This window comes from Eubalaena glacialis, chromosome 13, assembly GCF_028564815.1.
Source record: "Eubalaena glacialis isolate mEubGla1 chromosome 13, mEubGla1.1.hap2.+ XY, whole genome shotgun sequence".
NCBI classification, from domain to species: domain Eukaryota; kingdom Metazoa; phylum Chordata; class Mammalia; order Artiodactyla; family Balaenidae; genus Eubalaena; species Eubalaena glacialis.
The window spans coordinates 70,643,585-70,671,488 of record NC_083728.1 but is presented as its reverse complement, the minus strand read 5'-3'; the positions used below and the strand labels follow the sequence as shown (position 1 = coordinate 70,671,488).

Here is a 27,904-nt window from a genome sequence, read left to right as displayed (position 1 = left end):
TAAGTACCTCGTGTGACTGGTATCATACAGTATTTGTCCTTTTGTGTCTGGTTTATTTCACTTATCATAGTGTTTTGAAGGTTCATTCCATGTTGTAGCATGTATCAGAATTTCCTTCCTTTTCATTGCTGAATAACATTCCATCATATGGATATACCACGTTTTATTTATGCACTCATCTGTCAATGGACACTTGAGTTGCTCTTGTCTTTTGGCTGTTGTAAACAATGCTTCTGTCAGCATTGCTTTACAAATATCTGTTTGAGTCCCTGCTTTTAATTGTGTGTGAGCCAATGGATTTGCTGGGTCAGATAGTAATTCTATGTTTAACTTGTAGATGAACTGGTAAACTGGGTTCCAATTTCTCCATATCCTTGCCAACATTTGTTATTTTCTGTCTTTTTGATAGTAACATCCTAATGTGTGTGAAATGGTATCTTGTGGCTTTGATTTGCATTTCTCTAATGACTAATAATGTTGAGCGTATTTTCATGTGCTTATTGAGCATTTGTATATCTCCTTTGGAGAAGTGTCTATTTGAATCCTTTGCCCATTTTTGAACTGGGTTGTTTTATTGTTGTTGAGTTTTAGGGGCTCTCTAAATATTCTGGATATTAATCCCTTATCATACACATGATTTGCAAATATTTTACCCCTGTTTTATGCATTGTCTTTTTCACTCTCTTGAGTGAAAAAAAATGTCTTTTTTTAAAAAAAATTTATTTCTGGCTGTGTTGGGTCTTTGCTGCACGCGGGCTTTCTCTAGTTGCAGAGAGCAGGGGCTACTCTTCGTTGCGGTGCGCGGGCTTCTCATTACAGTGGCTTGTCTTGTTGCGGAGCGTGGGCTTCAGTAGTTGTGGCACGTGGGCTCAGTAGTTGTGGCACGTGGGCTCAGTAGTTGTGGCACACGGGGTTAGTTGCTCTGTGGCATGTGGGATCTTCCTGGACCAGGGATCGAACCTGTGTGCCCTGCATTGGCAGGCGGATTCTTAACCACTGCGCCACCAGGGAAGTCCAAAAAAATGTCTTTTGATGCACGTGATTTTTTAGTATTGATGTAGCCCAGTTTATCAATTTTTTCTTTTGTTTTCTTCTAAGAGTTTTAAATAAAGCCTTAGCTTTTATGTTAAGGTCTTTGATCCATTTTGACTTATTTTTTGACACATAGTAAAAGGTAAGAGTTCAGCTTCATTCTTTTGTAAGCAGATATCCAGCTTTCCCGGCACCACTTGTTGAAAAGAGAAGGCGCCTCTTTTATATGCTGGATTTTTTGCAATGCTGTTTTTAGTCAGTTACTTTGCTAATATTTTATTACTTTATTTTGACTATTCTTTGATACTGTTTACTTACGCTTGACAATTAAATTGTTCCTTGTTTGTATTGAACTCTTTACATCTTTCTGGTCAGAGAAGAGAAAATTGCAATCATGCGGGAGAAGCACACGGCTTTGATGAAGCCCATTGTGTTTGCTTTGGAGCATGTGAGGAGCATCACGGCAGCCCCTGCAGAAACTCCTCATGAAAAGTGGTTTCAGGATAACTACGGTGATGCAATAGAAAATGCCCTAGAAAAACTGAAGACACCATCAAACCCTGCAAAGCCTGGAAGCAGCTGGATTCCATTTAAAGAGGTACAGAAAAATCTCAAGAATGCTACTGAAATAGGAAATTCCCTGAGATAAAAAATTTAAGTAAGGGGACTCTTTTTACTTAGAACACAAGAGAACTTTCTAAGCCCATGGAAGGCAGTCAGTGGTCAGTTGCTTGTAAAGAATATAGAGAAAGGTGTTTTCTTCATTTTTGAGAATTTGAGGGTGAGTGGGCCTAGGGTGGCAAACTTTAATCTACTGAGGGTTCACTCCAGGGAAGAATATACTGTAAGAAATTAGACAAGGAAGGAGCTGTGGCCTTGAGCTAAATATTGACTGCCTGCTATATTCTTCTCATAAAAGATTAAGAAATTTAATCTTGGACCTATGTAGTTTTTCTTGGTGGAGTGGTATTCAGTATTTCTAACAGACAAAATATTCACATGTAACAACATCATTTTTTATAAGGAATTCTTTGACAGCAATTCTGCATAGCCTGTTTGAGGGATGATTAGTGTATTTAAATACTTGGGAATCCTTATCTTTTATGTTTTGGTCCCCTTAATTCTGTATGTTCTTTGGTTTTCATCTGTTTCAGCAATAGCACCACTAGTTGGGGAAGCCTGTTTATTTATTTATTTTAAATTTATTTATTTTATTTTTGACTGTGTTGGGTCTTCGTTGCGGTGCGCGGGCTACTCATTGCAGTGGCTTCTCTTGTTGCAGAGCACGGGCTCTAGGCACACGGGCTTCAGTAGTTGTGGCACGTGGGCTCAGTAGTTGTGGCTCGCGGGCTCAGTAGTTGTGGCTCGTGGGATCTCCCCAGACCAGGGCTCGAACCCGTGTCCCCTGCATTGGCAGGAGGATTCTTAACCACTGCGCCACCAGGGAAGCCCGGGGGAGCCTATTTAAGCTACCTTGTAGCTTTTTTTCTTATCCCTTCTTTCCCTATGCCTTTACTATATTGCTCTTAACTGATTTCCTTAACTTTAGTAATGAAAAAACTATTAAAAGATACAGTGTAGAGACAAAAAGTACACCTGACTTTAACTAGTAAATGCAAAGTAGAGGAAACTAGAGGAAATGCTAAATTCAGGGGAAATGCCTTAGAAGCACAAGATAAGAGCACTAACATGAAGGATGAAGTTTATTATGTGTGTCCTAGCCAAAACTTGGTTCCTTGTGTTCCAGCAGTAGTTTCTTGCTTCTTTGTGTTCTTCTCAGTAAATCAACCAAGAAATCCAGAGGAGGAGACAGGGAGAATACTTTTTTTTTTTAAATTGAAGTATAGTTGATTTATAATGTGGCGTTACTTTCTGCTGTACAGCAAAGTGACTCTTTTATACATATAGATTTACATTCTTTTTCATATTCTTTTCCATTATGGTTTATCCCAGGATACTGAATACAGTTCCCGGTGCTCTACAGTAGGGCCTTGTTGTTCATCCATCCTATGTATACTAGTTTGTATCTGCTGATCCCAGTCTTTCCCCCACCCCCACCCCCTTCCCGGGGGGAATACTTTTTAAAAACCCCGTGTGTGTGTGTGTGTGTGTGAAATAAGTCATAGAGAAAAATTTTAGAAGTCCTATGTCCCTCCATAATTATATTTCCCTTTCCACAACCACTGCTCTGAATTTTGAATTAATCATTACTTACTTTAAAAAAACAGTTTTTATTGATACATTTCTAAATGGTATATTGTTTAGCTTCTCCTGTTTTTGAACTTCATATAAATGAGATTATATTGTATGTACATGCATGTGTTTACCACTTCCATAATTGATGGATCAGCATTAGGTTTTTGTTTTTGTTTTTTTTTAATGTCATCCATATTTTGTATACAGCTGAACATTGATAGATTATGGGACAATACCACAGTTTATCCTTTGTCCTGTCAGTGGATACTTGAGGTGTTTCCAGTTGTCTTTTTCCTTTTATGAACAAATGTTGCTAAAGATTGATTGAAAAATTTTCACATGAAAGCAGAGCCCAGAGTTCATTAAATCAGGTGTAGATTATTGAGTTAGCTACAAGTAGAGATACAGCTATACATGTTCCACTCCTGTGAGTTATTAGAAGAGATTGTGTGTTTTTCTGCATACTTAAAGTAGTCAGAGCTCTAAATTGTTACCACATTTTCAGATGGTTTCCTTAAGGGTGTGTCTACCTGACAGCCAATAGCTGGCTATATCTTTTGCTCTATTGCAAGGACTGAAGTGACTTGTTTGGGCATTGATTGGACATTGATTGGACATAGCTTAACAGTGGGGAATATGCTACAAGCCTTGAATTTTGTGATCACAGTAGTGATTTCTTTCCATCTGCTATGATTTCATTGCATATTTGTACAGAGGAGGTGGGAGAGGTCTGAACAAAGTAGAAATCTCCTAGAGCATATCAGCACACCAGTGTTTCCCCTCCCAGGATGGCCCAAATATGTAACATCAAATTAAATGTAAGAACTAGACAAGAGGTGTTTGTATTTTAAATTTATCTTTAAGCCAGATTGAATGTAGAAGAAAATAAGTGTTGTAATGGTACTGTAAACTTTTCCTATCTTAAATATAGATAATGCTGAGTTTGCAACAGAGAGCGCAGAAACGTGCAAGTTACATCTTGCGTCTTGAAGAAATCAGCCCGTGGCTGGCTGCCATGACTAACACTGAAATTGCTCTTCCTGGAGAAGTCTCAGCCAGAGACACTGTCACAATCCACAGTGTGGGTGGAACCATCACAATCTTACCTACCAAAACCAAGCCAAAGAAACTTCTCTTTCTCGGATCAGATGGGAAGAGCTATCCTTATCTTTTTAAAGGTGGGATTTAAAAGAAGAACATTAGTCTGATTATTAACACTGTGTGTGTGTGTGTGTGTGTGTGTGTGTGTGTGTGTGTGTTAGGATTGTTTTAGGTGAATATCTATATGTTGTGAATAGCCTGGAGTATCCTGTATTTTGATAGAAGTGGTTGGAGGCTGTGTAGTGTGATTTTCCATTGCTTCCTCTCTTCTTGCTTATGAACTTATACAAGCAGGGCAACTGAGGTACAGCTAATAATGCTAGTATCTAATACCTTGTGACTGAATAGAATGTTCTCTAATGCTCTCATTGTGCTTCTTTGGCTGTCAGTTCTTGACTGCTGTTGCTAATTGAGAGGGACACAAAAAAGTGGTATGTTTCCGGTCCTATCCCATTGCACTTCACCCCATCTGGTCACCTACTCTAGCTACTTTAATTTTGTTTCCATAGGATTGGAGGATTTACATCTGGATGAGAGAATAATGCAATTTCTGTCTATTGTAAATACTATGTTTGCTACAATCAATCGCCAGGAAACACCCCGTTTCCATGCTCGACACTATTCTGTAACACCACTAGGAACTCGATCAGGCCTAATCCAGTGGGTGGATGGAGCCACACCCTTATTTGGTCTTTACAAACGATGGCAACAACGGGAAGCTGCCTTACAAGCACAAAAGGTTGATTAAAATTAAAATATGTGCTTTTATTTGAATGTTAATAAACAAGTATATGTATTAGTCTGTTCTCTGATATATGTGACATATTTCTAGTCTTACTGCCCTTGAGGATTTTTCCAAGTTTATAAGAGTTAAAGAAGGAGTAGACACAACTTTAAATTTGGAGTTAATCACTGTGGCATCCTATTTTGTACCCGTGAAATTTATTATGATTTAGAACAGTTTTTTAGAATTCATTTTAGCTAAGTATCTGAGTGCTTAGTGTATATGACAGGAGTAGTACTAAGTACTACAGATAAGAAGATAAATTTTTAAACAGTCACAACTTCAGGTTCCAACATCTAGACAAATAAAATGAATCTAAGTAGGGTAGGTATGGGAAGGAACAAGAGTTTGAAGGCTTCAAATTTTTTTAGGTGGGCATAGGAGACTACAGAACAATTACTGAGGGGGTAAATTGGAGATGGAATTAGAGAAGGGCTATTTAAATTTTTGTCTAAGGTGTTTCTGAATATCTGTTGTTAATTTTACATTGATTAAGTCATATTGGTGAAGAATGAAATACGTGCAATAAATGAGTGATAAATTTTAAACAGAATTATATGTTACAAAGAAGAATGTAACTTGGATGTTGAGCTTGAATTGAACCTCAAGAAAATATAACAGTAGACAGAGTTTTCAATAAGTAGTAATACCGAATTAAGAAAATGATATGTAGATTGTAAGAAAGATGCCTAGTCCAGACGACTTGGCTATTTGATGGATGAGATATAGCTAGCTAAGTAGAGAGTTCCGCTGAAAAACCAGTTTTTAAAATACTGCTTTATATTCAAGGTAATCTTTATCCTTATTTAAACAAAGTTGATCTTTTCTTAAAAAAAATTTTTTTAAAGGCCCAAGATTCCTACCAAACTCCTCAGAATCCTGGAATTGTACCCCGTCCTAGTGAACTTTATTATAGTAAAATTAGTCCTGCTTTGAAAGCAGTTGGACTTAGTCTGGATGTGTCCCGACGGGATTGGCCTCTTCATGTGATGAAGGCAGTATTAGAAGAGTTAATGGAGGCCACGCCCCCAAATCTCCTTGCTAAAGAGCTTTGGTCATCTTGCACCACCCCTGATGAATGGTGGAGAGTCACACAGGTATGTGTTTTGTTTTAGACTATCATCAGTATTATTGTTTCTTTGCCTGCTTCCTGTCTTGTCTTGTTCACCCTCCTCCTGCCTCCCTCCAGACTTGGTAGTTTGAGACCTGCATTTGAATCTTATATTACATTTATTTTTATGAGACATGGCCATGACTGTATGAAGGCAGAATGGAGGGGGTTATGGAAGAAATGAAAAGGAGAATAAAAACTTTAGAAGGGGAAAAACTAGAGAGGCTGAAGAATAGTTGTTTTGTTTTTTTAAATCCTGCGTTCTGATAATGAATAAGTAGGACCGACCAGTGTCGTATGCTGCTGCTCAGTGCAGAGTTTCTGTGACCACGTGCAGCATCCCTGAAGAGTGCTAGCTATTTATTTAGAAATAAGGGAGTAGGATTATGGAGGTTTGTAAATTTTAGAGAATCAAGTCCATGTTGGAAGGAAATTTGCTAATGATGCTTAACTTGCTCCCCCATCCCCTCTTCTTCAGTCTTATGCCAGATCTACTGCAGTCATGTCTATGGTCGGATACATAATTGGCCTTGGAGATAGACATCTGGATAATGTTCTCATAGATATGACGACTGGAGAGGTTGTTCACATAGATTACAATGTTTGCTTTGAAAAAGGTAAAATTAAAGTGGACTTTTTATATGAGGGTCGAATTTATTTTGGTGAAAGGACAAAAATATAATGATTTATCTTTTCAAGGAAAAAGCCTTAGAGTTCCTGAGAAAGTACCTTTTCGAATGACACAGAACATTGAAACAGCACTGGGTGTAACTGGAGTAGAAGGTGTTTTTAGGCTTTCATGTGAGCAGGTATGTGGTTTTTTTTCTCTTACACCTCTTAGTGTACTTGTTTAAATCAACAAATCCTTTGGAATGAAAAACTACATTTTAATGAGGAAACTTGTGGCAAAACTTAATTAAAAGTCTTCTGAAAACAGGTTCTACACATTATGCGGCGTGGCAGAGAGACTCTGCTGACGCTGCTAGAGGCCTTTGTGTATGACCCCCTGGTGGACTGGACAGCTGGGGGTGAGGCCGGGTTTGCTGGTGCCGTCTATGGTGGAGGGGGCCAGCAGGCCGAGAGCAAGCAGAGCAAGAGAGAGATGGAACGAGAGATCACTCGCAGCCTTTTTTCTTCGAGAGTAGCTGAAATTAAGGTGAGGCCAATGATAATAAGTCATCATCATCTTTTGGTTAATAGTTAACGTGTCCGGGACTTCCCTGGTGGCACAGTGGTTAAGGCTCCGCCCTCCCAATGCAGGGGGCCCAGGTTCGACCCCTGGTCCGGGAACTAGATCCCACATGCATGCCGCAACTAAGGAGCCCGCCTGCCACAACTAAGACCTGATGCAACCAAATTAAAAAAAAAAAAAGTAGTTAACATGTCCAGGGAATTCCCTGGCAGTGCAGTGGTTAGGACTCGGCGCTTTCACTGCCGGGGCCTAGGTTCCAGCCCTGGTCGGGGAACTAAGATCCCGCAAGTTGTGTGGCACAGCCAAAAAAAAAAAAGTTAACGTGTCCATTAAAAAGTTGAGTGAAACTTTTTCTTTTTCTTTTTTTTTTTTTTTAATTAATTAATTAATTAATTTTTGGCTGCATTGGGTCTTCGTTGCTGTGCACGGGCTTTCTCTAGTTGCGGCGAGCAGGGCTACTCTTCGTTGCGGTGCGCGGGCTTCTCATTGTGGTGGCTTCTCTTGTTGCAGAGCACGGGCTCTAGGCACGTGGGCTTCAGTAGTTGTGGCACATGGGCTCAGTAGTTGTGGCTCGCAGGCTCTAGAGCGCAGGCTCAGTAGTTGTGGCACACGGGCTTAGTTGCTCCGTGGCAGGTGGGATCTTCCCGGACCAGGGCTCGAACCCGTGTCCCCTGCATTGGCAGGCGGATTCTTAACCACTGCGCCCCCAGGGAAGTCCAAGAGTGAAACTTTTTCTAAAAATTGGTTTTATACGACTGTAGTGTATAATACGGAAATGGCAGCGAAGTAAGGCGCAGTTTGCTGTGATCTTTCACTAAGAAATGCTCCCATGCAAAGACACACAGTCACTCTCACACATGGGAGGTGGGTTAATGATTTGAAAAAATTATACCTTTTTTAATAGACTGAAAAGTGTTTACCAATGACGATTTTAAGTGTTCTTTACTTGGATAGCCTCCCTCCTTCTTGATTTTAATATTGTGGTAGCCAGTGATGCTCATCTTGTTTTGTGTGGCGTGGTGGTAACTGCATGTTATTGTGGAATTGAGTCTTCATTTATGGCTGTTTGAATTGACCACATTAGTTATCTTTGTAAAAATATTGGTGATGCCATCACACACACACACCCCGGCTTTGTTGAGATTTAAGTAGAGTAACATGTTCAGAATGTCCTTCTAACATGATCCTTCTGACAGACATCATCATATCTCACAGTCGGCCCTATATAAGAATCTTCCTAATAATGTCTTTTTACAGGTGAACTGGTTTAAGAATAGGGACGAGATGCTGGTTGTACTTCCCAAGCTGGACAGCAGTTTAGATGAATACCTGAGCTTGCAAGAGCAACTAACAGATGTGGAAAAACTGCAGGGCAAACTGTTGGAAGAAATAGAGTTTCTAGAAGGAGCTGAAGGAGTGGATCATCCTTCTCATACTCTGCAACACAGGTTTAAAACAAGTGTTGAACTCTTATTTCTAAAGATATGCCATTAAGGATAATTTTCGTATTTTTGTGTAAACATTGTCAACTTGAATTAGAATTATTGCAGCAACTCAGATAAATAAAGCTCTCCCAAGAACTGCAGTTTCAAAGTGTTAATAAAGCAGAATTCACTTAAATTTTCTGCTTTATTATATTTAATTTAAATGTTTGAGTAACTGTGGGAGATGGTGGACATGGTGGTTAGAACACTGAACTTGGATTCAGAAAACCTGGGGTTTGGTTTTCTCTCTACAGTTTGTATCTGAATCCTTATTCATTTGTACAGTGGATCTTGTCTACTTGGCTGAGTTTTTTTGAGCTTAAACTAAAAGTGATCTAAGTGAATGAACCTTGCACAGAGCGGCTGCCCAGCTCAGTGAAGGGTAGTTAAATGTACAAGTTCCAGACACTGCCGGAGACGCTGAGATTACGAAGACCTATCAAGTCTCAGTCTTCCATACTTCAAATAACTCGTAACCCTGGCAAATGTGGTAGAATTTTATTTAAAATGTTGTGAGTGTAGTTAGGGAACTCTGTAGGGTCGGGAAAAACCAGAGAAGGAAAGGACATTTGAGCAGTGCCCTCAAGATTGAAAAGGAGCTTACCAGGCAGTCCAAGTATAAGCAAAATGTACTTTCAGGGTGATGAAAAGTACACAGAAGAAAGAAGAGCAATCAAAAATTTTTCCTTCCGTTAGGTATTCTGAACACACTCAACTACAGACTCAGCAAAGAGCTGTTCAGGAAGCAATCCAGGTGAAGCTGAATGAATTTGAACAGTGGATAACACATTATCAGGCTGCATTCAGTAATTTAGAAGCAACACAGCTGGCAAGTTTGCTTCAGGAGATAAGCACACAAATGGACCTTGGTATGGGTTGACTTATTTTAGATATACATGTGAGCATGTGGGTTTTGTTGTTGTTGTGTTCATGTGTGGAGTTCTGGTTTGTACTCCCTTTCAGTGACTGCTGATTTGAAATGGTTTCATTGTGATCAATAATTCTCTTTTACCCAAAGGTCCTCCAAGCTATGTGCCAGCAACAGCCTTTCTGCAGAATGCTGGCCAGGCCCACTTGATTAGCCAGTGTGAGCAGCTGGAGGGGGAAGTCGGTACCCTCCTGCAGCAGAGGCGCTCGGTGCTGCGAGGCTGTCTGGAGCAGCTGCATCACTACGCAACCGTAGCTCTGCAGTATCCAAAGGCTATATTTCAGAAACATCGAATTGAGCAATGGAAAACCTGGATGGAAGAGCTCATCTGTAACACTACAGTAGAGCGCTGTCAGGAACTCTACAGGAAGTAAGTTTGATCACTCTCAATTTTCTTTACTTCTCATTGGGACTAGAAGCAAAGTTGTGTTTATGTTTTTAATTGCATAGTATTTTATTTTTCTGAAAGAAATGGTTGATAGATGGAATTTGAATGGAGTCACTTTTCTCTTGGTTTTAAGAGGGTTTGAGCTCATGGTTTCCTTTAAAAGACAGTATTTTTCCTAATTGATTAAAATGTATCCCAGTGTAAGCATGGTCGGATCAGGGTAAAGAGAGCTGAATTCAAATACTGATTCTATCTCTCACTAACAAGTTATCTTAGGAAGTTACTTTCGCTTTCGAGACCTTTTCTGTAAAATGGAAATAATGATTTCTACTCTTCAAGGTTTGAAGATCAAATGCAGTATTCCGTATTGTCTTTTTTCATATTTTGTAAGGCGTGAACTTTCTTTACAAGCACCTCTTTCTCTGTTTACAGATACGAAGTGCAGTATGCGCCCCAGCCACCCCCAACAGTGTGTCAGTTCATCACTGCCACTGAGATGACCCTGCAGCGGTACGCAACAGACATAAACAGCCGTCTAATTAGACAGGTGGAACGCTTGAAACAGGAAGCTGTCACCGTACCTGTTTGTGAAGATCAGTTGAAAGAAATTGAACGTTGTATCAAAGTTTTCCTTCACGAGAATGGAGAGGAAGGATCTTTGAGTCTAGCAAGTGTTATTATTTCTGCCCTTTGTACCCTCACAAGGTGAGTTAGCTGACCACATAGTGAGACCATTTCATTGTCTTGCGAACATTGATGCTTATGGAGAGTTCATGTGTCTTTTGTTTGATCCCAAACTTAAGATATCCTTTTTCTTTCATTAGTCTTGCTCGGTGTAAGACTGCTTTATTTCCTTTCAGATTTTGAGGTATCCCATTTATGTGTGTTTAGCTAAGTCAGTTTCACTGTACAAATATTTATCTCATTTTTTAGGCGTAACCTAATGATGGAAGGTGCAGCTTCGAGTGCTGGAGAGCAGCTGGTTGATCTGACTTCTCGGGATGGAGCCTGGTTCTTGGAGGAGCTCTGCAGTATGAGTGGAAATGTCACATGCCTTGTTCAGTTACTGAAGCAGTGTCACCTAGTGCCACAAGACTTAGACATTCCTAACCCCATGGAAGCATCTGAGGCAGTTCACTTAGCTAATGGTGTATACACCTCACTTCAGGTGAGTACTTCTAAATTAGCTTAAATTTTAGAAGTTTGTTTTAGGTATTGAACATTTTATTTCTCATCTCTGGGTCCGAAAAGTGATTTGACTTCCTCCCTTTTAATGCTGCTTTCTCTAAACTCAGAAAGCATTAAAATATGTTTCTCACATATTTATAGGAATTAAATTCAAATTTCCGGCAAATCATATTTCCAGAAGCACTGAGATGTTTAATGAAAGGAGAATACACCTTAGAAAGTATGCTTCATGAACTGGACAGTCTTATTGAGCAGACAACTGATGGTGTTCCTCTGCAGACTCTAGTTGAATCTCTTCAAGCCTATTTAAGAAATGCAGCTATGGGACTTGAGGAAGAAACACACGCTCATTACATCGATGTTGCCAGGCAAGTGAATGCTAAGCTGTGTTCTCTTTTGTTGTGAAAGAGATGGGTAGCCAGATAAAAGTTTTCTGAGTTCTTATTTTACTGTAAGCTTACTTTTAATTTTCAGAGCAGATATATATATATATATAAGCATTTATAAGTAATGTCTTTTAAAAAAAAACCTTTTATTTGGGGGAATTCCCTGGTGATCCAGTGGTTAGGACTCTGCGCTTTCAGTGCTGAGGGCACGGGTTCAATCCCTGGTTGGGAGCTAAGACCCTGCGAGCCTTGAGGCACGGCCAAAACAAACAAACAAAAAACAAAAAACCCTTTTATTTGGAAATAATTACAGACTCATAGGAAGTTGTGTTAAAAAAAAAAAAAGTGTGCAGGGAGGTCTTGTGTACCCTTCATTCCTCCTTCAGTGTAGCATCTTGCATACCTATGGTACAGTAGCAACACCGTGAAATTGACATCGGTACAGTCCACAGAGCTTACTCAGATTTCACCAGTTACACATGCACTCATTTGTGTGTCTGTGTGTGTAGTTTTATCACATACATATATGTATTATTTTAGGGCTGTAGTTTCACCATACATGTGCACACACACAAAGTAGAGTGTGGTATTTTTTAAGCCAGCCCTTGGAACTCCATGGAAACATCTGAGCCAGTTTAGTTAGCTAGTGGAGTATACACCTCATTTCAGATGAACACTTTTAAGTTAGCTTAAGTTTTATAAGTTTGTTTTAGGTATTGAACATTGTATTTCTCGACTCTTAAATCTAGGGTAACAATTTGACTTTGGAACCTGTGGAGGTTGGGCAGTTTCTCCAGCCATGCACTGTACCCAAAGCTAAGCCCTACCCTTTGTGCTTCATGACTCAAGGCCTCTTTCTTTGGCATTCTGATGTCCAGTTCCCTTCAGGAGGTATAATTGAGAGAGTAGAAATGAATTGACCCACCATACTTCCTCCCATGGGAAAATTCCAAGATACAAGAAAGTAGAGAGAATAGTATATAATGAACCTCCATTTTACCAACTTCAGTAATTATCTGTACCTGGTTAATCTCTCTCTCTTTTTTTTGCACCTGTTTAATCTTGTTTAAATTGTACTGCTCCAGTTATTTTGAAGCAAATACCTTTTCATTCTTAAACTGCAGGAAGTATATATGTAAAATGTAAACTTATTTTTCTTAATTTATGGTGCCCTTATTTCCCCAAAAAAGGTAACAACTCCTTAATGTTTTCTTTTATGTTGCATTCAAAATTTTCCTATTTTCTTGTTTCTTTGTAGCTGTTTTACCATAAAATTTAAAAAATAACTGTAATCAGTATAGCATAAACATAAATGTCAGCTAAATAGTGATTTAGATTATTTGCACAAGAGCTTTATCATAAAATTTCTAACATTATTTTAAAACTTAGATGCTAAATCTATACACTTTTCTTCCTCACAAAATTTTAGCCCTTATTTTCCCTTAATATCTAACCTAGATTCCCTTTACTGTCAAATGGAGGAATGTTTACTTCCATGTATGCATTGGGTTACAGACTTCATGTTTGATTCTGTTACAGCCTGTGTGTATCTTGTGTTAGAGAAACTTTTTGGTAATCTCAAGGAAAACTTTATACCATCATGCAGCTCTTTTTCCATTAGAAATTTCTCGGGTAGCCTAAATTTTAAATTGTCTTAATAATTCCTAATAGTTTTATAGCTATTTATGTGTGTGTGATAAAGTTGAAAATCTAGTTAACATTAGTTTTACTGATAGTAGTCATAGGTACTGGGAATTGTATTTTTGCTTTTTTATATAAAATGTTTAGAATAGTGCTTTGATACATAAACACTACGCAAGTTCTTAATTTAATGATAATGTGAAAGGCAAATTTCTGAAGACCTACCTTCAAACTGTGCATTATTCGAAACTCAGCATGCCAAAAATGATAGGTATTTCCATTTACTGTCTGTAGCTGGCTCTGCCATGTGACAGTAGTGTGAACATACTTGACAACTTTTGCTAGGTCCACCAGCTTTAGAATTGTGTGATTCTCGGCATTTTAAAAAAAATATTGGCATTTTATATTATTTTACATTCTGTGTATAAAGTGAGACTGTAATATTTTATATAGTTCTTTTTAAAATGTGATAGTTCAAATTTGCATAAAATTTACTCACATTAATGATGGCTAATAACACTCCTTCCTTCATACAGAGACTTTTTCCCTAGACTCCACACACTAGCTGTAAGACTTGTTGATCTTACGTTTTCCCCAAAATTTAATACTCTTCAGCAAGGGTTTTAACTCCCTTTTCTTTTCCTCTAGAATACTTCACGCTCAATATGGTGAATTAATCCAACCAAGAAATGGTTCAGTTGATGAAACACCAAAAATGTCAGCTGGCCAGATGCTTTTGGTAGCATTTGATGGCATGTTTGCCCAAGTTGAGACTGCTTTTGGCTTATTAGTTGAAAAGGTAAATATTGACCTGGTTTTATGAATAATGCAAGTGTAGGAAAGTAGTTGTTCAGTGTGTGGAGAAGTGAACTTGCTTTTCTTTCATTTACACAGCTAAATAAGATGGAAATTCCTATAGCTTGGCGAAAGATTGACATTATACGGGAAGCCAGGAGCACCCAAGTCAATTTTTTTGATGATGATAATCACCGACAGGTGCTAGAAGAGATTTTCTTTCTAAAACGACTACAGACAATTAAGGAGTTCTTCAGGCTCTGTGGTACCTTTTCTAAAACTTTGTCAGGTAATATTTCACTCTTAAACAAGCTGGGTTTAGTTGTGTAGTACTTTGGAGGGGGACAGGATAGAGTAGGCTTAATTTAATTGTAAATTAAATTAAAATACTAAGTTCATGCAATCTTCAAGTTTTTAAATAAGCAGCATTATTACCTTATTTTAGTGTTGCATGAAATACTGAAAGAAAAATTTCCTTTTTTAGGATCAAGTTCACTTGAAGATCCAAATACTGTAAATGGGCCTGTACAGATTGTCAATGTGAAAACCCTTTTTAGAAACTCTTGTTTCAGTGAAGACCAGATGGCCAAACCGATAAAAGCATTCACAGCTGACTTTGTGCGGCAGCTCCTGATTGGACTCCCGAACCAAGCCTTGGGCCTCACGCTGTGCAGCTTCATCAGTGCTCTAGGGGTAGACATTATTGCCCAAGTGGAGGCAAAGGATTTTGGTGCTGAAAGCAAAGTTTCAGTTGATGATCTGTGTAAGAAAGCAGTGGAGCACAACATCCAGATCGGGAAGTTCTCTCAGCTGGTCATGAACAGGGCGACCGTGCTGGCGAGCTCCTACGACACTGCCTGGAAGAAGCACGACTTGGTGCGCAGGCTGGAGACCAGCATCTCCTCCTGTAAGACAAGCCTACAGCGCGTTCAGCTGCATATCGCCATGTTTCAAGTTAGTACTTCTCTTTATAAAGGGGTTTTTCCTCAATGTAGGAATTTGAAAAACTGGGGGAATTAATACAGAACAGTATAAAGAAGAGAAAATTTTAAACTTCCTGAATTGTGCCAGCCCAGAGCAAACACCGAAATGCTTTAGCATTTCGGTGCTGTCTTTCCAGTTATTCCTTGTTTCTCTTTTACGTAGTTGAGATCATTTTGTGTTCATGGTTTGTGTCCTTTGAATTAGTTTCCATCAGAGTTGTATGGTTAGTGTTGTCATTAAGTATTACTTGTAAATGTAATTTCTAACAGTTGAATTTATTCGTTAGGTGGATATGCCTTCTGTACTGTCTAACATAATTATTTCTAAAGTGACTTCTGTTTCCCTGATTCTCTAAGCTCTGTGCATACATTGGTCATCACTTGGGAACTGTTTTTTAGAAGCCTGTTTTTGTCCTTGTTTGTTTAGAGGCAGTATGACAGGCTTTGGGGGAGTGAGATGGATTTGGATTCAGGTATATGAACTTAAGTTTAACTTCCCTTAAGGTCTGATTTCCTTACTTGTAGAATGGGGACAGTATCTCTCTAAAATGTTGATGACCATGCGGGTTAAAAATGATCATTTGTGTAAGACACTAAGCACAGTATAAATTATAGCTATTTTTCTTCTTTATTTCAAATATAGGCTTCAATATTGTCAGTAGCTTCAGACAAGTTGTAACTCGTGGAGTAATATTGGGGGACTACATCATCCTGGGATCTGTTTTGGCACAAACACTGGTTACTTTGTATCATTTATATTGAAGCTACTTCCCAGGAGTGGAATTGGTGGGGCATGGAACCAGTGTATTTCCTTCTCTTTGCAGTTTTATCATTAGCTGTTTTCTTACCTCATAAGAAAAGTAATTTATTCAAATTCTGAAGTTGCATTTATTATATATTAACAGTCCTTCTAGCACATTGGGATTTTTTTGGTATTTATTTTACTTCTAAAAAATACAATGTTGAAAAGTTCTATTATTTAATACATTTTAGAGTTTATTCCCTTAAAAAATTGACAACTATATGGAAAACATTATCAAAATCCTTCCAGTTTTGTTCATCTGAACACATTTTAAGCTGTAAGCACAATGTAACTTTTAAATTTTAACCCAAATGTCCCTTGGGCCTTCTGGGGCCACCTTACAGCATACAGGATGGCTTGATCCTCTGTCAGTAGTTACCTATGCCTTTCTGTCGCTTGTAGGTTCTCTGGAGAATTCTTTCTTCTGTGACTGCTGCCATTGCTTCTTTCAGTTACTTGCTTAATTCCGTGCTGGGGAACTCTTCCCCTACCATGCCTGTTCCAACCTCTTAACTGGAGATTATATTTTAGGGGGATTGTGTAGCAGATTTTTACTTAGACTAGGAAACATCTTCAGAATTACTATTTAAATCTTGCATATCAGTGATCCAAGAAATTTATCAGCCATTCTCTACCTCAGGAAATTTTCCACTTGGTTGATTCTTTTATTGTGCTTCTGTTATTCTTCCCTGCTCACCCCACCTTGCTGCAGCTGGGTTTTTTCCCTCTTCCCCGAGTCCTAAATCACACGTCCCCTCCCTTGTTTATCTAAAGGCCTTTTTCCTGCTTATTTTATTACATTTCTTTTTCTTTGAACAGTGGCAGCATGAAGATCTCCTTATCAACAGACCACAAGCCATGTCGGTCACTCCTCCCCCTCGTTCTGCCATCTTAACCAGCATGAAAAAGAAACTCCATACTCTGAGCCAGATTGAAACTTCAATTGCAACGGTTCAGGTGTGTTTTGTCGGATCCTCCTTCTGGCACATCTTACTTTTAGAAATGACCTCCACTGTGGTGAAGCGTTAGTGCTCTGTTGTTCAGTCTGTCCTTGGCTTCTAAGCCACAGGAACATAATACCTTTTCACTTTTATTTTTAATTTATATCTTTTTTTCTTACCCTCCAAAGTAACTGAATCTTAGCAGTATATTTTGAACCAAGAATAGAGACATACTAAATATTTCAAGTTTTTAATGAATTTGATATTACCATGCTTTTACACATTAAGGGGACCTTGGTAATGGGAAAAACTTGAATACCAAATTTGTTTTCTGAAATGTATATGAAGCAGTTATATTTGGCTTATTATTAATATCCACGAAGCTTAGGCATTTCTTACTTCTATTGTGCAGTTAGTTAATGGAATTTTGTGATGTCAAAGGCAGCAGAACATTTTTCCAAACCATTTTTATTGACTATTTTTTGGTCATTTCAGCAAAATATTTAATCTCGCTTTCCTTTTTTAAATAAGAGAAACTGGTTTGATGATGGCTTTATGTATCTCTCTATAGTGAGTATTCCTATATCTCATACACTCAGTAGTAACTGACATATTTCTGTTCTTTTTATAGATTAATATTAGTATAAAATCAAGTATAATCACTTTTATAATATTTTTAAATTTTTTTATAAAATTTTTCTGGAGCTCACTTCTTTGAAGATTGAAATACCTTTTCTCTACAGCATGTTAGTCCTAGTTTTCAATTTAGGAGAATGAACTCATGCCCTTTCTGATTTTAGAGTGTATATGTGTGAGAGAAAGAAATAGGGGAGGGAGGGGAGAGCGAGAGCGAGAGAGAGACTATGAATGTGAATTCCTCCGCTCAAAACGTTGAATAAATAATGAAGCAACTTTGTTATATAAAATCTTCCTCGTCATGAGAACCTGGCTGTATTTTTACCATTATTCATAATTTTTTGCATTTGTGGGAATCTGATTTTCATCTTTCACAATCAAAAGTATAAATGGATTTTCTTGTAGATAGCACATATAGTGCAGTGGTGTAGCAGGTGTTTTGTTTTAAGGACTATTTTATTTAAAAATGAAAATGAAACTTCTTTCTGCAAATTTTAAGACAATAAACTGAAAGCCAATCCTTACCTATCCAAAACACGTTTAGCCTTAAATATTCAGCGTGAAATCAAGATTAATTCCAAAAGGTGACAGTTTGTTAAAGATGTTTTCTAATTTACTTATGCCCCATCCTACTTCTTTTGAATCTCTTGTATTTATATAAAATGCTCAACAGACAGGAAGTGAAGAGTGTCATTTTCACTGAGATTCTGCTGGCTTTTATAGGAGAAACTGGCAGCACTTGAAGCAAGTATTGAACAGCGACTCAAGTGGGCAGGTGGTGCCAACCCTGCACTGACACCTGTACTACAAGATTTTGAAGCAACAATAGCTGAAAGAAGGAATCTTGTCCTTAAAGAGAGCCAAAGAGCAAGTCAGGTATAGGCACTCATGTGCGCCATTTTGTTTTCTGTTACAGGGTTATAGAACTGATTGGAAGTTACATGTGGGATAATTAGGAGTAGCTTGAGAGCCACCCTCTAGTTCACAGCACTGGGAAGAAGGACTGATAGGCCTTGGGGGAGAAAGAAGGGGTGTCCTTAGGCTGAGCTCACAGCCAGTTATTTCCCTAGACCCTTATTACCTCCCAGTTAAATATAAGGTGGATCCAGCCTCTTGGAAAATAAAGAGTTTAATTCCATATTTATCTAAGATTTTCTTTATATGCAGCTATAAATATTTGAATGTTATTTTTTCTACATGGCAATAAAATGTCTTAGGACCTTGGGTACTGCCAGAGGTTGTGGATTAACTTTGTTGTGATTGGGAGCAAAAAACAAACAAACAGAAACTACTATGTACTTTTTAATCAGGTGCAAAATTGGACTAATTTGATTCCCATATCCCATATACCCATTACCAAAATTTAATAATTATCAACTTAAGTCCTACTTTATTTTCTCTATACTTCCTACTCCTCCTTCACATCCCATATTTAAGGAAATCCCAAATATTATATCATTTTATCTGTAAGTATTTCAATAGGTATCTATAAAAATGAGAACTATTGGGACTTCCCTGGTGGCGCAGTGGTTAAGAATCCGCCTGCCAGTGCAGGGGACACAAGTTTGAGTCCTGGTCCGGGAAGATCCCACATGCCGCGGAGCAACTAAGTCCATGCGCCACAACTACTGAGCCTGTGCTCCAGAGCCTGTGAGCCACAACTACTGAAGCCTGCACGCCTAGAACCAGCCCATGCTCCACAACAAGAGAAGCCACTGCAATGAGAAGCCCGTGCACCGCAACGAAGAGCAGCCCCCGCTCACCGCAGCTAGAGAAAGCCCATACTCAGCAACGAAGACCCAATGCAGCCAAAAATAAATAAATTTATTTTTTTAAAAAAAGAGAACTATTTAGGAACACAGTCACAATACTATTATTGTACCTTTAAAGATGTGCTTAATATTGTCAAATATCCAGTTAGTGTTTTCTGATCTTTATGGTAAAGTTAGGCAGGAGTAGAAGCAGAAGGGGAACATTTCAGATTGGAATTCAGACACAGCACGAACAAATTGCAGCTGAATATGGTAACAGTTTTATTATGGAGTAAAATTTCTGTTAAAAAACCATCGTGCAGAAGATAATATTTACCTAATTGTACTTAGGTGCTTTTGGCCATCTCAGTCTTAACAGCATCAACCAAAAAATGTTCATTTATTTAGCTTTTATAAGGAGTAGGTCTGTTTCCCACAAGAGTCATACATTCATACATTTTCAGGACCTGGTCCTGAATTCTGGAAATCAATAGGTCGTATTTTTTTGTTTCATTAATTGCAAGTTTTTCCTCATTGTTATGGTTCCACTCTTCTTTTTCGTCTTCACAGGTCACTTTCCTCTGCAGCAATATCATTCATTTTGAAAGTTTACGAACTAGAACTGCAGAAGCCTTAAACCTGGATGCCTCATTATTTGAACTAATCAAACGGTGTCAGCAAATGTGTTCATTTGCATCACAGTTTAACAGTTCGGTCTCTGAGTTAGAGCTTCGTTTATTACAGAGAGTGGTAAGTCTTGAATCTTGGTGGGAGTGAAGAGATTGGGTGATTAAAATCAATTTAATACATTCACTCACTAGTTTACATTTATTGAGCATGTACTGTATATGAGATGTTATGAGGGATACCGTGATGATTAAATCTTGCTTTTAGCCCCCAAGGAACTGATTTACACAAATAATACACTGAATGAAGAAGTGAAAAGAACTCTCAGAGTTACGACTGGAAGTACTGTGGAGGTTCGGAGGGGAGGAGAAAGACAGTGTGTAGCAAATGACTCAGATGCACTGAAAGTAGGGTAGCAGACAGAGGGCTAGTGGAAGATGAATGCTGGATTATCAAGTTGATAAATTCGGCATTTCTACTTTGTGGGAAGGCTTTAGACTATGTATTAGGAGACTCTGGTTTCATTTTAAAGAGTGATTTACAGTGGGTTTAGGTTCCTGGATATGGATCATCTTTGTTATTCCAGATACATTTTCTTAGGTTTTAAACTTTAAACATTTATGCCCTGTATGATTATGCAGAAAAGGTAAAAATCTTAGTCTGTATTTTATAGATTGTTTAAATTATCGTCAAGTACTGTTTTGAAGATAATTAATTCATGACTCAGCAACTGAGGTTCTTTGAGTCGCGGCTTGAGTTACGAATGTCTTTTGAGATGATGATGAAGAAAAGAACCTTATATTATTCTGGCTGATACTTAAAATCAAACAAATGCTTATTCTATTTAGGACACGAGTCTTGAACATCCTATTGGCAGCTCTGAATGGCTTTTGTCAGCACACAAACAACTGACCCAGGATATGTCTACTCAGAGAGCAATTCAGACAGAGAAAGAGCAACAGATAGAAACGGTCTGTGAAACAATTCAGAATTTGGTTGATAATATAAAGACTGTGCTCACTGGTCATAACCGGCAGCTTGGAGATGTCAAACATCTCCTGAAAGCAATGGCCAAGGTAAGACTAATACCATTGACACATAATTACTCCCCCCTTTTATAAAATTACAAACAGTTTTATTTATGAGAAAAAACCCTAATTTATCTCAGGTCATATTTCCAGTTTGTTTGTCACTGAGTTAATTTGTATTTTCATCAACTATTTTTTTTTAAGCAGGTAGTAAGTATAAATAGTATTCTGATTTTGTTCACAGAGAAACCGGGGCTTAGAGAAATTGATTTATCCAAAGTCATATAATTTATAGTAGAGCTGAAACTTGAGCCTAGTCTCACAGAGTATTTAGATCTCTCTGCCTCCCTGCCCAAACTTGTATAGCTTGCTTCCAAAATAAATGAAATATCTTCCCTCCAGTATCGTACAGAATCTAGACAGTAAGGAAATTGAATCCCCAGAAAAGGCTGCGTTACTTCATCATCACAAAACAGTAAATCATTTACTTTTTGGATTTTTTTTTTTTTTTTTTTTTGCCCACATCACGTGGCTTGCGGGATCTCCACCAGGGATCGAACCCGTGCCCCCTGCAGTGGAAGTGTGTAGTCCTAACCACTGGACCGCCAAGGCATTCCCTGGATTTGTTTTTAATTGGAGTTTTTATTTGTGCTGGAAACAAGATTCCTGTAGAAAAGGAGTTAAATTGTAATAAGCATATTATAAACACATTGGTATTTGAAAAACGTTTTTATTACCTGTTATCCAAAAGGTGATGGTCTTAAGAGTAATTACTGAAGCAAATACCATTTTTCTTGATCATTAACATACTGATCCTAGGATGAAGAAGCTGCTCTGGCAGATGGTGAAGATGTTCCCTATGAGAACAGTGTTAGGCAGTTCTTGGGTGAATATAAATCATGGCAAGACAACATTCAGACAGTGCTGTTTACTTTAGTCCAAGCTATGGGTCAGGTTCGAAGTCAAGAACATGTTGAAATGCTCCAGGAAATAACTCCCACCTTGAAAGAACTGAAAACACAAAGTCAGAGGTAAGAATGCCTTCCGGCCTGAATTTAAAATATAAGCAAAACATCTGGTAGAGTAAGTTTTGTTTATTTAATTCATTTAATTTTTTTTCAGTTTTGTTCATATTTGTAAGTAGCTATTTGCTAAAGCATTTCATAAATGAGCCATTTTATTTTATATTTCAGTGTCTATAATAATTTAGTGAGTTTTGCATCACCCTTAGTCACCGATGCAACAAATGAATGTTCGAGTCCAACGTCATCTGCTACTTATCAGCCATCCTTTGCTGCAGGTAAGACTCCCCTACTTCAGAAGAACCTGAATCTTGACCTGTTAATAATCTACACATAGATGCTAAGATGTTTAATGAGTGTCTAATATGTTTCTAGTCATCACCTTTTTAAAGGGTTTCCCTAATGAACCTATTTACAAAGCAAATTGAGTCACAGATGTAGAAAGGGGGAGAGCGGGAGGAAGGATAAATTGGGAGATTGGGATAGACATATACATAATACTGTATACAAAATAGATAACTAATGGGGACCTACTGTATAGCACAGGGAACGCTACTCAGTACTCCGTAATGACCTATATGGGAATAGAATCTAAAAAAGAGTGGATATATGTATATGTGTAACTGATTCACTTTGCTGTACAACAGACACTAACACAACATTATAAATAACTATACTCCAATTTAAAAAAATTAATTATTTAAAATAAATAAATAAAGGGTTTCCCTAAACTCTTGCCATATCTCAAACTGAACAAATTCTGGCTTAATTTTAAAAGTACTTATTGTTAGAGAGTAAAAATACCATGTGTTCAGATACTCTCGAAATAATTTATTTTATGATTATAAAATATATTCTGTTAGGAAAATACAGAAAAATAATTAATAGGAAAATCTATAGTTCCATTACAATTAGAGGTAAAACCACTATGTATTTGTTGAATTCTCTGTATGCATGCACACACATATACAAGTTGGATCATTCTGTGAATGCAACTTTTGTTGCCTTTTCCCACTTAATATTAAATTGATAATTTCCCTATCATTAAGTAATCTTTTAAAAAATGACTTAATGGCAAGATTTAATGTGCCATTCTATGACTTTACCGTATTAATTGTTGGACAGTTAAGATATTTGTAGTTTTTTAATGCCACAACAAACTCGTGAGCATCATTGTACAAATTTATATCTGAATATCTAGCTGTTTAGGCTGTATTTTTAGGAGGAGAGTTTTTATTTTAAGGGGTAAGGACTTTAAGGTTGTAAAATCACATCTGGTATCAGGGCTGTCCATTTGTAGGTGATGATTGAGAGAGCACTGCCCTGCTCCTTCATTTTCTGTGTACATGTAAATTGAGCTACCAACTCTCTCTCTGTAGCAGTCCGGAGCAACACTGGCCAGAAGACTCAGCCTGATGTCATGTCACAGAATGCTAGAAAGCTGGTTCAGAAAAATCTAGCTACATCAGCAGATACTCCACCAAGCACTGTTCCAGGAACTGGCAAGAGTGTTGCTTGTAGTCCTAAAAAGGCTGTCAGAGACCCTAAAACTGGAAAAGGTAATTAGTCAGAATAAGGATACCTTAAATATTAATACCAAGTGGTGGTTTGACTTACACGTTTCCATTGCTTCATAGCTGTGCAGGAGAGAAACTCATATGCAGTGAGCGTGTGGAAGAGAGTGAAAGCCAAGTTAGAGGGCCGAGATGTTGATCCGAATAGGAGGATGTCAGTTGCTGAACAGGTGACCATTTTTTTAAACTTGAGCTACACATTTTAATGCTGCTGAAACAGTATAGGTTTAAAGATCCCCTCACCCCTATCCTTTGGTGATATATCAAGAAATAAGGAATTAAATCGATTTTATAGGCTTCAGAAGATTTTGAGTGACACAGTTCTAGGATTGTCAAATATTCAGCATTTGACTCTGACTCTACCCTATTAGCACTTTCCTTTCTTCCCAGTTCTCTTTTAACAAAAATTTGGGGTGTGGCTTGACCCTCTCTCCTCCAACAGAAGACAGTTAATTTGCATTTTAGAAAGGGCTGTGTGAAGGTTTTGAATGAAATGAGGATGACATTTTGGGTGTCATAGTATGTATAAATAAGTAGTATCTATAAAGTGTTCTTGGGTGTCAGTTTGTCTGAAGTTATTACTCTGAAATTTTATCATTAGTCTTTCTAAAATTGTATATATAAATTCAAGAATGAATTCTTTTCCCCATAGCTGTTTATTTTGAAAAGTTTCAAACATATAGAAATATAGGAATGCTCATATACTCTTTACCTAGAATTGGTAGACCAATTGTTGATGCTTTCTTAACATTTGCCTTATCTTTCTGTGTATGTGTGTTCATACACACAGTTTTTCAGAACCACATTTGAGAGTTAGTTGCAGACATTGTAACACTTCGTGCCTAAATACTTTGTCTCCTAACCAAAACATTTTAATAATATATAACTATGATATAATTATGTAATTATCAACTCAGGAAACTTAACATTGATGTTAACATTGACTTCTGTCCAACATTGAGTGCATATTCAGATTTCTCCAATTATCTTCAAATGTCCTTTATTACTTAGCCCGCCTCTCCTTAACCACCAACCCAACTCCCCCAGCCAACCCATACAAGATTTAGTCAAGGCTTATCTTGAATTTCATATACTTGTTCTACTTTTAGTCTCCTTTAATGTCTAGAACAGTTCCTGAGCTTTTTCTTTCTTTTCTTTTATGACACTTATATTTTTGATGTGTCCAGACTACTTGGTTTGCAGAATGTGTCTCAGTTTGTATTTGTCTGATATTTTCTTCATAATTAGATTCAGAATCAACATTTTTCGCAAGAATACTTTGCCAGTGATGTGTTCTTAGAATCTTACACCAAGGGGCATGTGTCTGTTTGTGCTGTCTTTGTTGTTAAGTTAGATCACTTGGTCAAGGGTAGTGTTCTCCTGAATTCTCCATTACACATATGCCTTTTCTTCTGTGGGGTAAAAATTTGAGACTTGTGAATGTCCTATTTTTTAATGGTTTGGCATCCACAATTCAAATTTAATATCAGCAAGGAAAGTTTTTTTTTTTTTTTTTTTTTTTTAAACACTGTTACATCTCTGTATAGGATCTAAGCTTAAGCTCTTGTTGGTTAAGACTCATTCTTTAGAGAGAGTTTGTCAAGTTTGTCAAAAACCATGGACGGTGTTCTGGATCCATGGGTATCCTTACTTCAGAAACTTTTTGATAGGTTAATGGGTTGTGTGCTTTCATGACTGTGCATCTTAGGTCTCTGTCCATCTTTTTAAAGAATGCTTGGCTATTGTGCTTTTTATTCTGATAGTTATTAAATTTTATATGAAAAAGTTAAGGGGCTCACAGGAGTGGGGTAAGTATAGAGTTCTTTGCATACAACTTCTGGTGTAGGTTACAATTCAGCAGCCTTATATTGCGCATTTACGATATAATTGGACCCTGATGGGTGCTCTGGATAGAGATAACGATTATATCTCTTACTGTAAAAGAAAATTTAGCTGAGTCAGAATCAACAGATATGGGGACTTCCCTGGCAGTCCAGTGGTTAAGGCTCTGTGCTTCCACTGCAGGGGCTGTGGGTTCGATCCCTGGTTGGGGAACTAAGATCCCACATGCCGCACAGTGCGGCCCGCCCCAAAAAAAAAAAAAAAAAAAAAGAAGAATCAATAGATATTTGCTGAGTACCAAACTGTTTCAGAATCTGCTGGGCACTTTTTAATACACCTAAGCATTTGCCCAGTGAATTCACATGTTTAATCCCAAGGGCACCTGTGGGGTCAGTGGTGCTCTCTCTTCATCTAAAGATTCATAAGGCTCAAAGGGGATTGTGACTTTCCCAAGACACACATTTGTAAGTTATGGAATTATGAAGGAAGCTCAGATTACGTAACTTTTCTTCCCACCATGACAACTACACATCTTTGGGTAATTAATTTGGGAACTTACTCCTAAACAGTTCATATAACTCATATATGAGCCATGTTCTTTCACGTTTTAAATGGCTTTAATTCTATCCTGCCTATTTTTACAGGTTGACTATGTCATTAAGGAAGCAACTAATCTAGATAACTTGGCTCAGCTGTATGAAGGTTGGACAGCCTGGGTATGAATGGCAAGACAGTAGATGAGTCTGGTTAAGCGAGGTCAGACATCCACCAGAATCAACTCAGCCTCAGGCATCCAAAGCCACACCACAGTCGGTGGTGATGCAACTGGGGGCTTATTCTGAGGAAACCTAGGAAATCTCGGTGCGCTAGGAAGTGAATCCTGCAGGACAGCTGCACTCAGGGATACGCCCAACACCATGGCCTGCAACCCCAGGGTCAAGGGTGAAAGAAAGAAAGCTCACCGCCTGAACACGGAGATTGTCTTTCTGCCCCAGAACAGCTGCAAACGTGTCAGGAGGTTAGCTGCAGAAAGAAATCGGGATGCCGCGGAGCACAGAGTGATTTGGAACTCCATTCCACCTGACCCTGTGTGTACAATCCAGGAAAAATCAAACCCCGCTCAGAAACAGAGAAAACTGGGGCCGCGACACAGCCAAGGAAGATTTGATGCGTTCAGATTCTTGCATAACACTTGTTGCTTGGCAACAGTACTGGTTGGGTTGACCAGTAAGTACAAAAAGGCTATGCGATATGAATTTCAGAAATGGACTGAAGAAGGAGAGCTATGTAACAGATAACACTACATTGGAAGAACTTCTGAAATGAAGGGAAAAAAACCCACCCCATCCTCCTCCTCCCCAACCCCCACCATCTGCCCATCCCCCTTTACTTGATCTAGTAGATGAGCCATCTTTCACATTCACTTTTATTTCAATCCTTATATTTCATATTCTTCCATCTCAATGCTGTTAACAACTTATATTTGGAGTGATAAACAAATTTTTCCAAAACCACCAATAACATGGAAAATGCAAGGATTGTTTAAAGGTCTGGTGATCACATACAAAATGTAATTCTGATTATTTAAGTCATTTCTGTGATTCTATCATGTACAGTTTCCAGAATTGTCACTGTGCATTCAAAAGTAATGAGTCTAACAGACATTTGATTTAATGTACACTCCCCTTCGCTTATAGTGTACATTTTTGGGAGGTCGTTCAAATTTTCCCTCTTCTGTGATTGCTGTAGTTTCTTTCATAGAAAGTAGCTAATCCAATGTAATCTTTTACCTTTTTAAAAACCAGGATAGAGTACCTATTAGAGTTTTACATTGTTGATGACAGATTAACAATAAAGTGATGTTCTGGTGGAGGTAGAGTGAAATGTTTTTTTAATTCAGTTTTCTCATTTGATACTTTTAATTTACAATTTACAAGATGTAAATTAAAAGTGCTTTAGTTTACCTGGCATTTTAGGACATATACATGAAACATCAGCAAAAGTGAGAACCACCAACATCTTTTATTAAGTTCAGTTATTAATGTGTGAAGTACTTTACTTTTTCCACAATTTTAAGTTTCCTGTTCAGTAGTGAATTCATGATCAGGGTTTCCTTAAATTTAGCATTGCATTTCAGTACTGACTGACTGTGTAAGCTCAATTGTTGATCCAAAATACAGACTAGAATAGGATTCCTAAAATCACATATCAACACAAAGTAGAACATGATTAAAATCTTGATTGAGTACATTTTTCCTTCATTTTAGAGATTAGCACTGTGATCACTTTCTAGTTGCCAGTCTTCACAGACAGACTTGAAAGGTATTAAGGAAAAATTCCACATAGCTCTGGCCTTTCCTGTATTCTCATTGCCACGTTAATATATAATCTTTAAATACTCATGGGAGAATGCATTTCAGTATCAGTGCTCTTTTAATACTTTGACAGGTATTACAAGAAAGGTGGTATCTT

General features: G+C 37.9%; 1 protein-coding gene across 4 annotated transcripts in view; it reads left to right on the top strand.

Moving 5' to 3' along the window:
• The window catches only part of SMG1 (SMG1 nonsense mediated mRNA decay associated PI3K related kinase), a 91,370-nt gene extending 64,326 nt beyond the window's left edge, over nt 1-27,044 (top strand). For 2 of the 4 annotated variants that reach the window (XM_061209745.1, XM_061209746.1), the window contains 25 exons: nt 1,408-1,630; nt 4,160-4,406; nt 4,839-5,068; nt 5,962-6,210; nt 6,703-6,841; nt 6,924-7,033; nt 7,162-7,380; nt 8,674-8,864; nt 9,597-9,769; nt 9,919-10,198; nt 10,649-10,921; nt 11,150-11,384; nt 11,546-11,772; nt 14,080-14,230; nt 14,326-14,515; nt 14,711-15,180; nt 16,831-16,968; nt 18,312-18,464; nt 19,910-20,089; nt 20,815-21,042; nt 21,814-22,025; nt 22,188-22,294; nt 23,396-23,575; nt 23,654-23,760; nt 26,077-27,044. In XM_061209745.1, the coding sequence (XP_061065728.1) occupies nt 1,408-1,630; nt 4,160-4,406; nt 4,839-5,068; nt 5,962-6,210; nt 6,703-6,841; nt 6,924-7,033; nt 7,162-7,380; nt 8,674-8,864; nt 9,597-9,769; nt 9,919-10,198; nt 10,649-10,921; nt 11,150-11,384; nt 11,546-11,772; nt 14,080-14,230; nt 14,326-14,515; nt 14,711-15,180; nt 16,831-16,968; nt 18,312-18,464; nt 19,910-20,089; nt 20,815-21,042; nt 21,814-22,025; nt 22,188-22,294; nt 23,396-23,575; nt 23,654-23,760; nt 26,077-26,154 (4,990 nt within the window). In that variant the 3' untranslated portion in view covers nt 26,155-27,044. The remainder of the gene's footprint in view (nt 1-1,407; nt 1,631-4,159; nt 4,407-4,838; nt 5,069-5,961; nt 6,211-6,702; nt 6,842-6,923; nt 7,034-7,161; nt 7,381-8,673; nt 8,865-9,596; nt 9,770-9,918; nt 10,199-10,648; nt 10,922-11,149; nt 11,385-11,545; nt 11,773-14,079; nt 14,231-14,325; nt 14,516-14,710; nt 15,181-16,830; nt 16,969-18,311; nt 18,465-19,909; nt 20,090-20,814; nt 21,043-21,813; nt 22,026-22,187; nt 22,295-23,395; nt 23,576-23,653; nt 23,761-26,076) is intronic. The other 2 variants (XM_061209747.1, XM_061209748.1) reach the window with 2 other exon arrangements.
• Nucleotides 27,045-27,904: the final 860 nt, after the last annotated feature.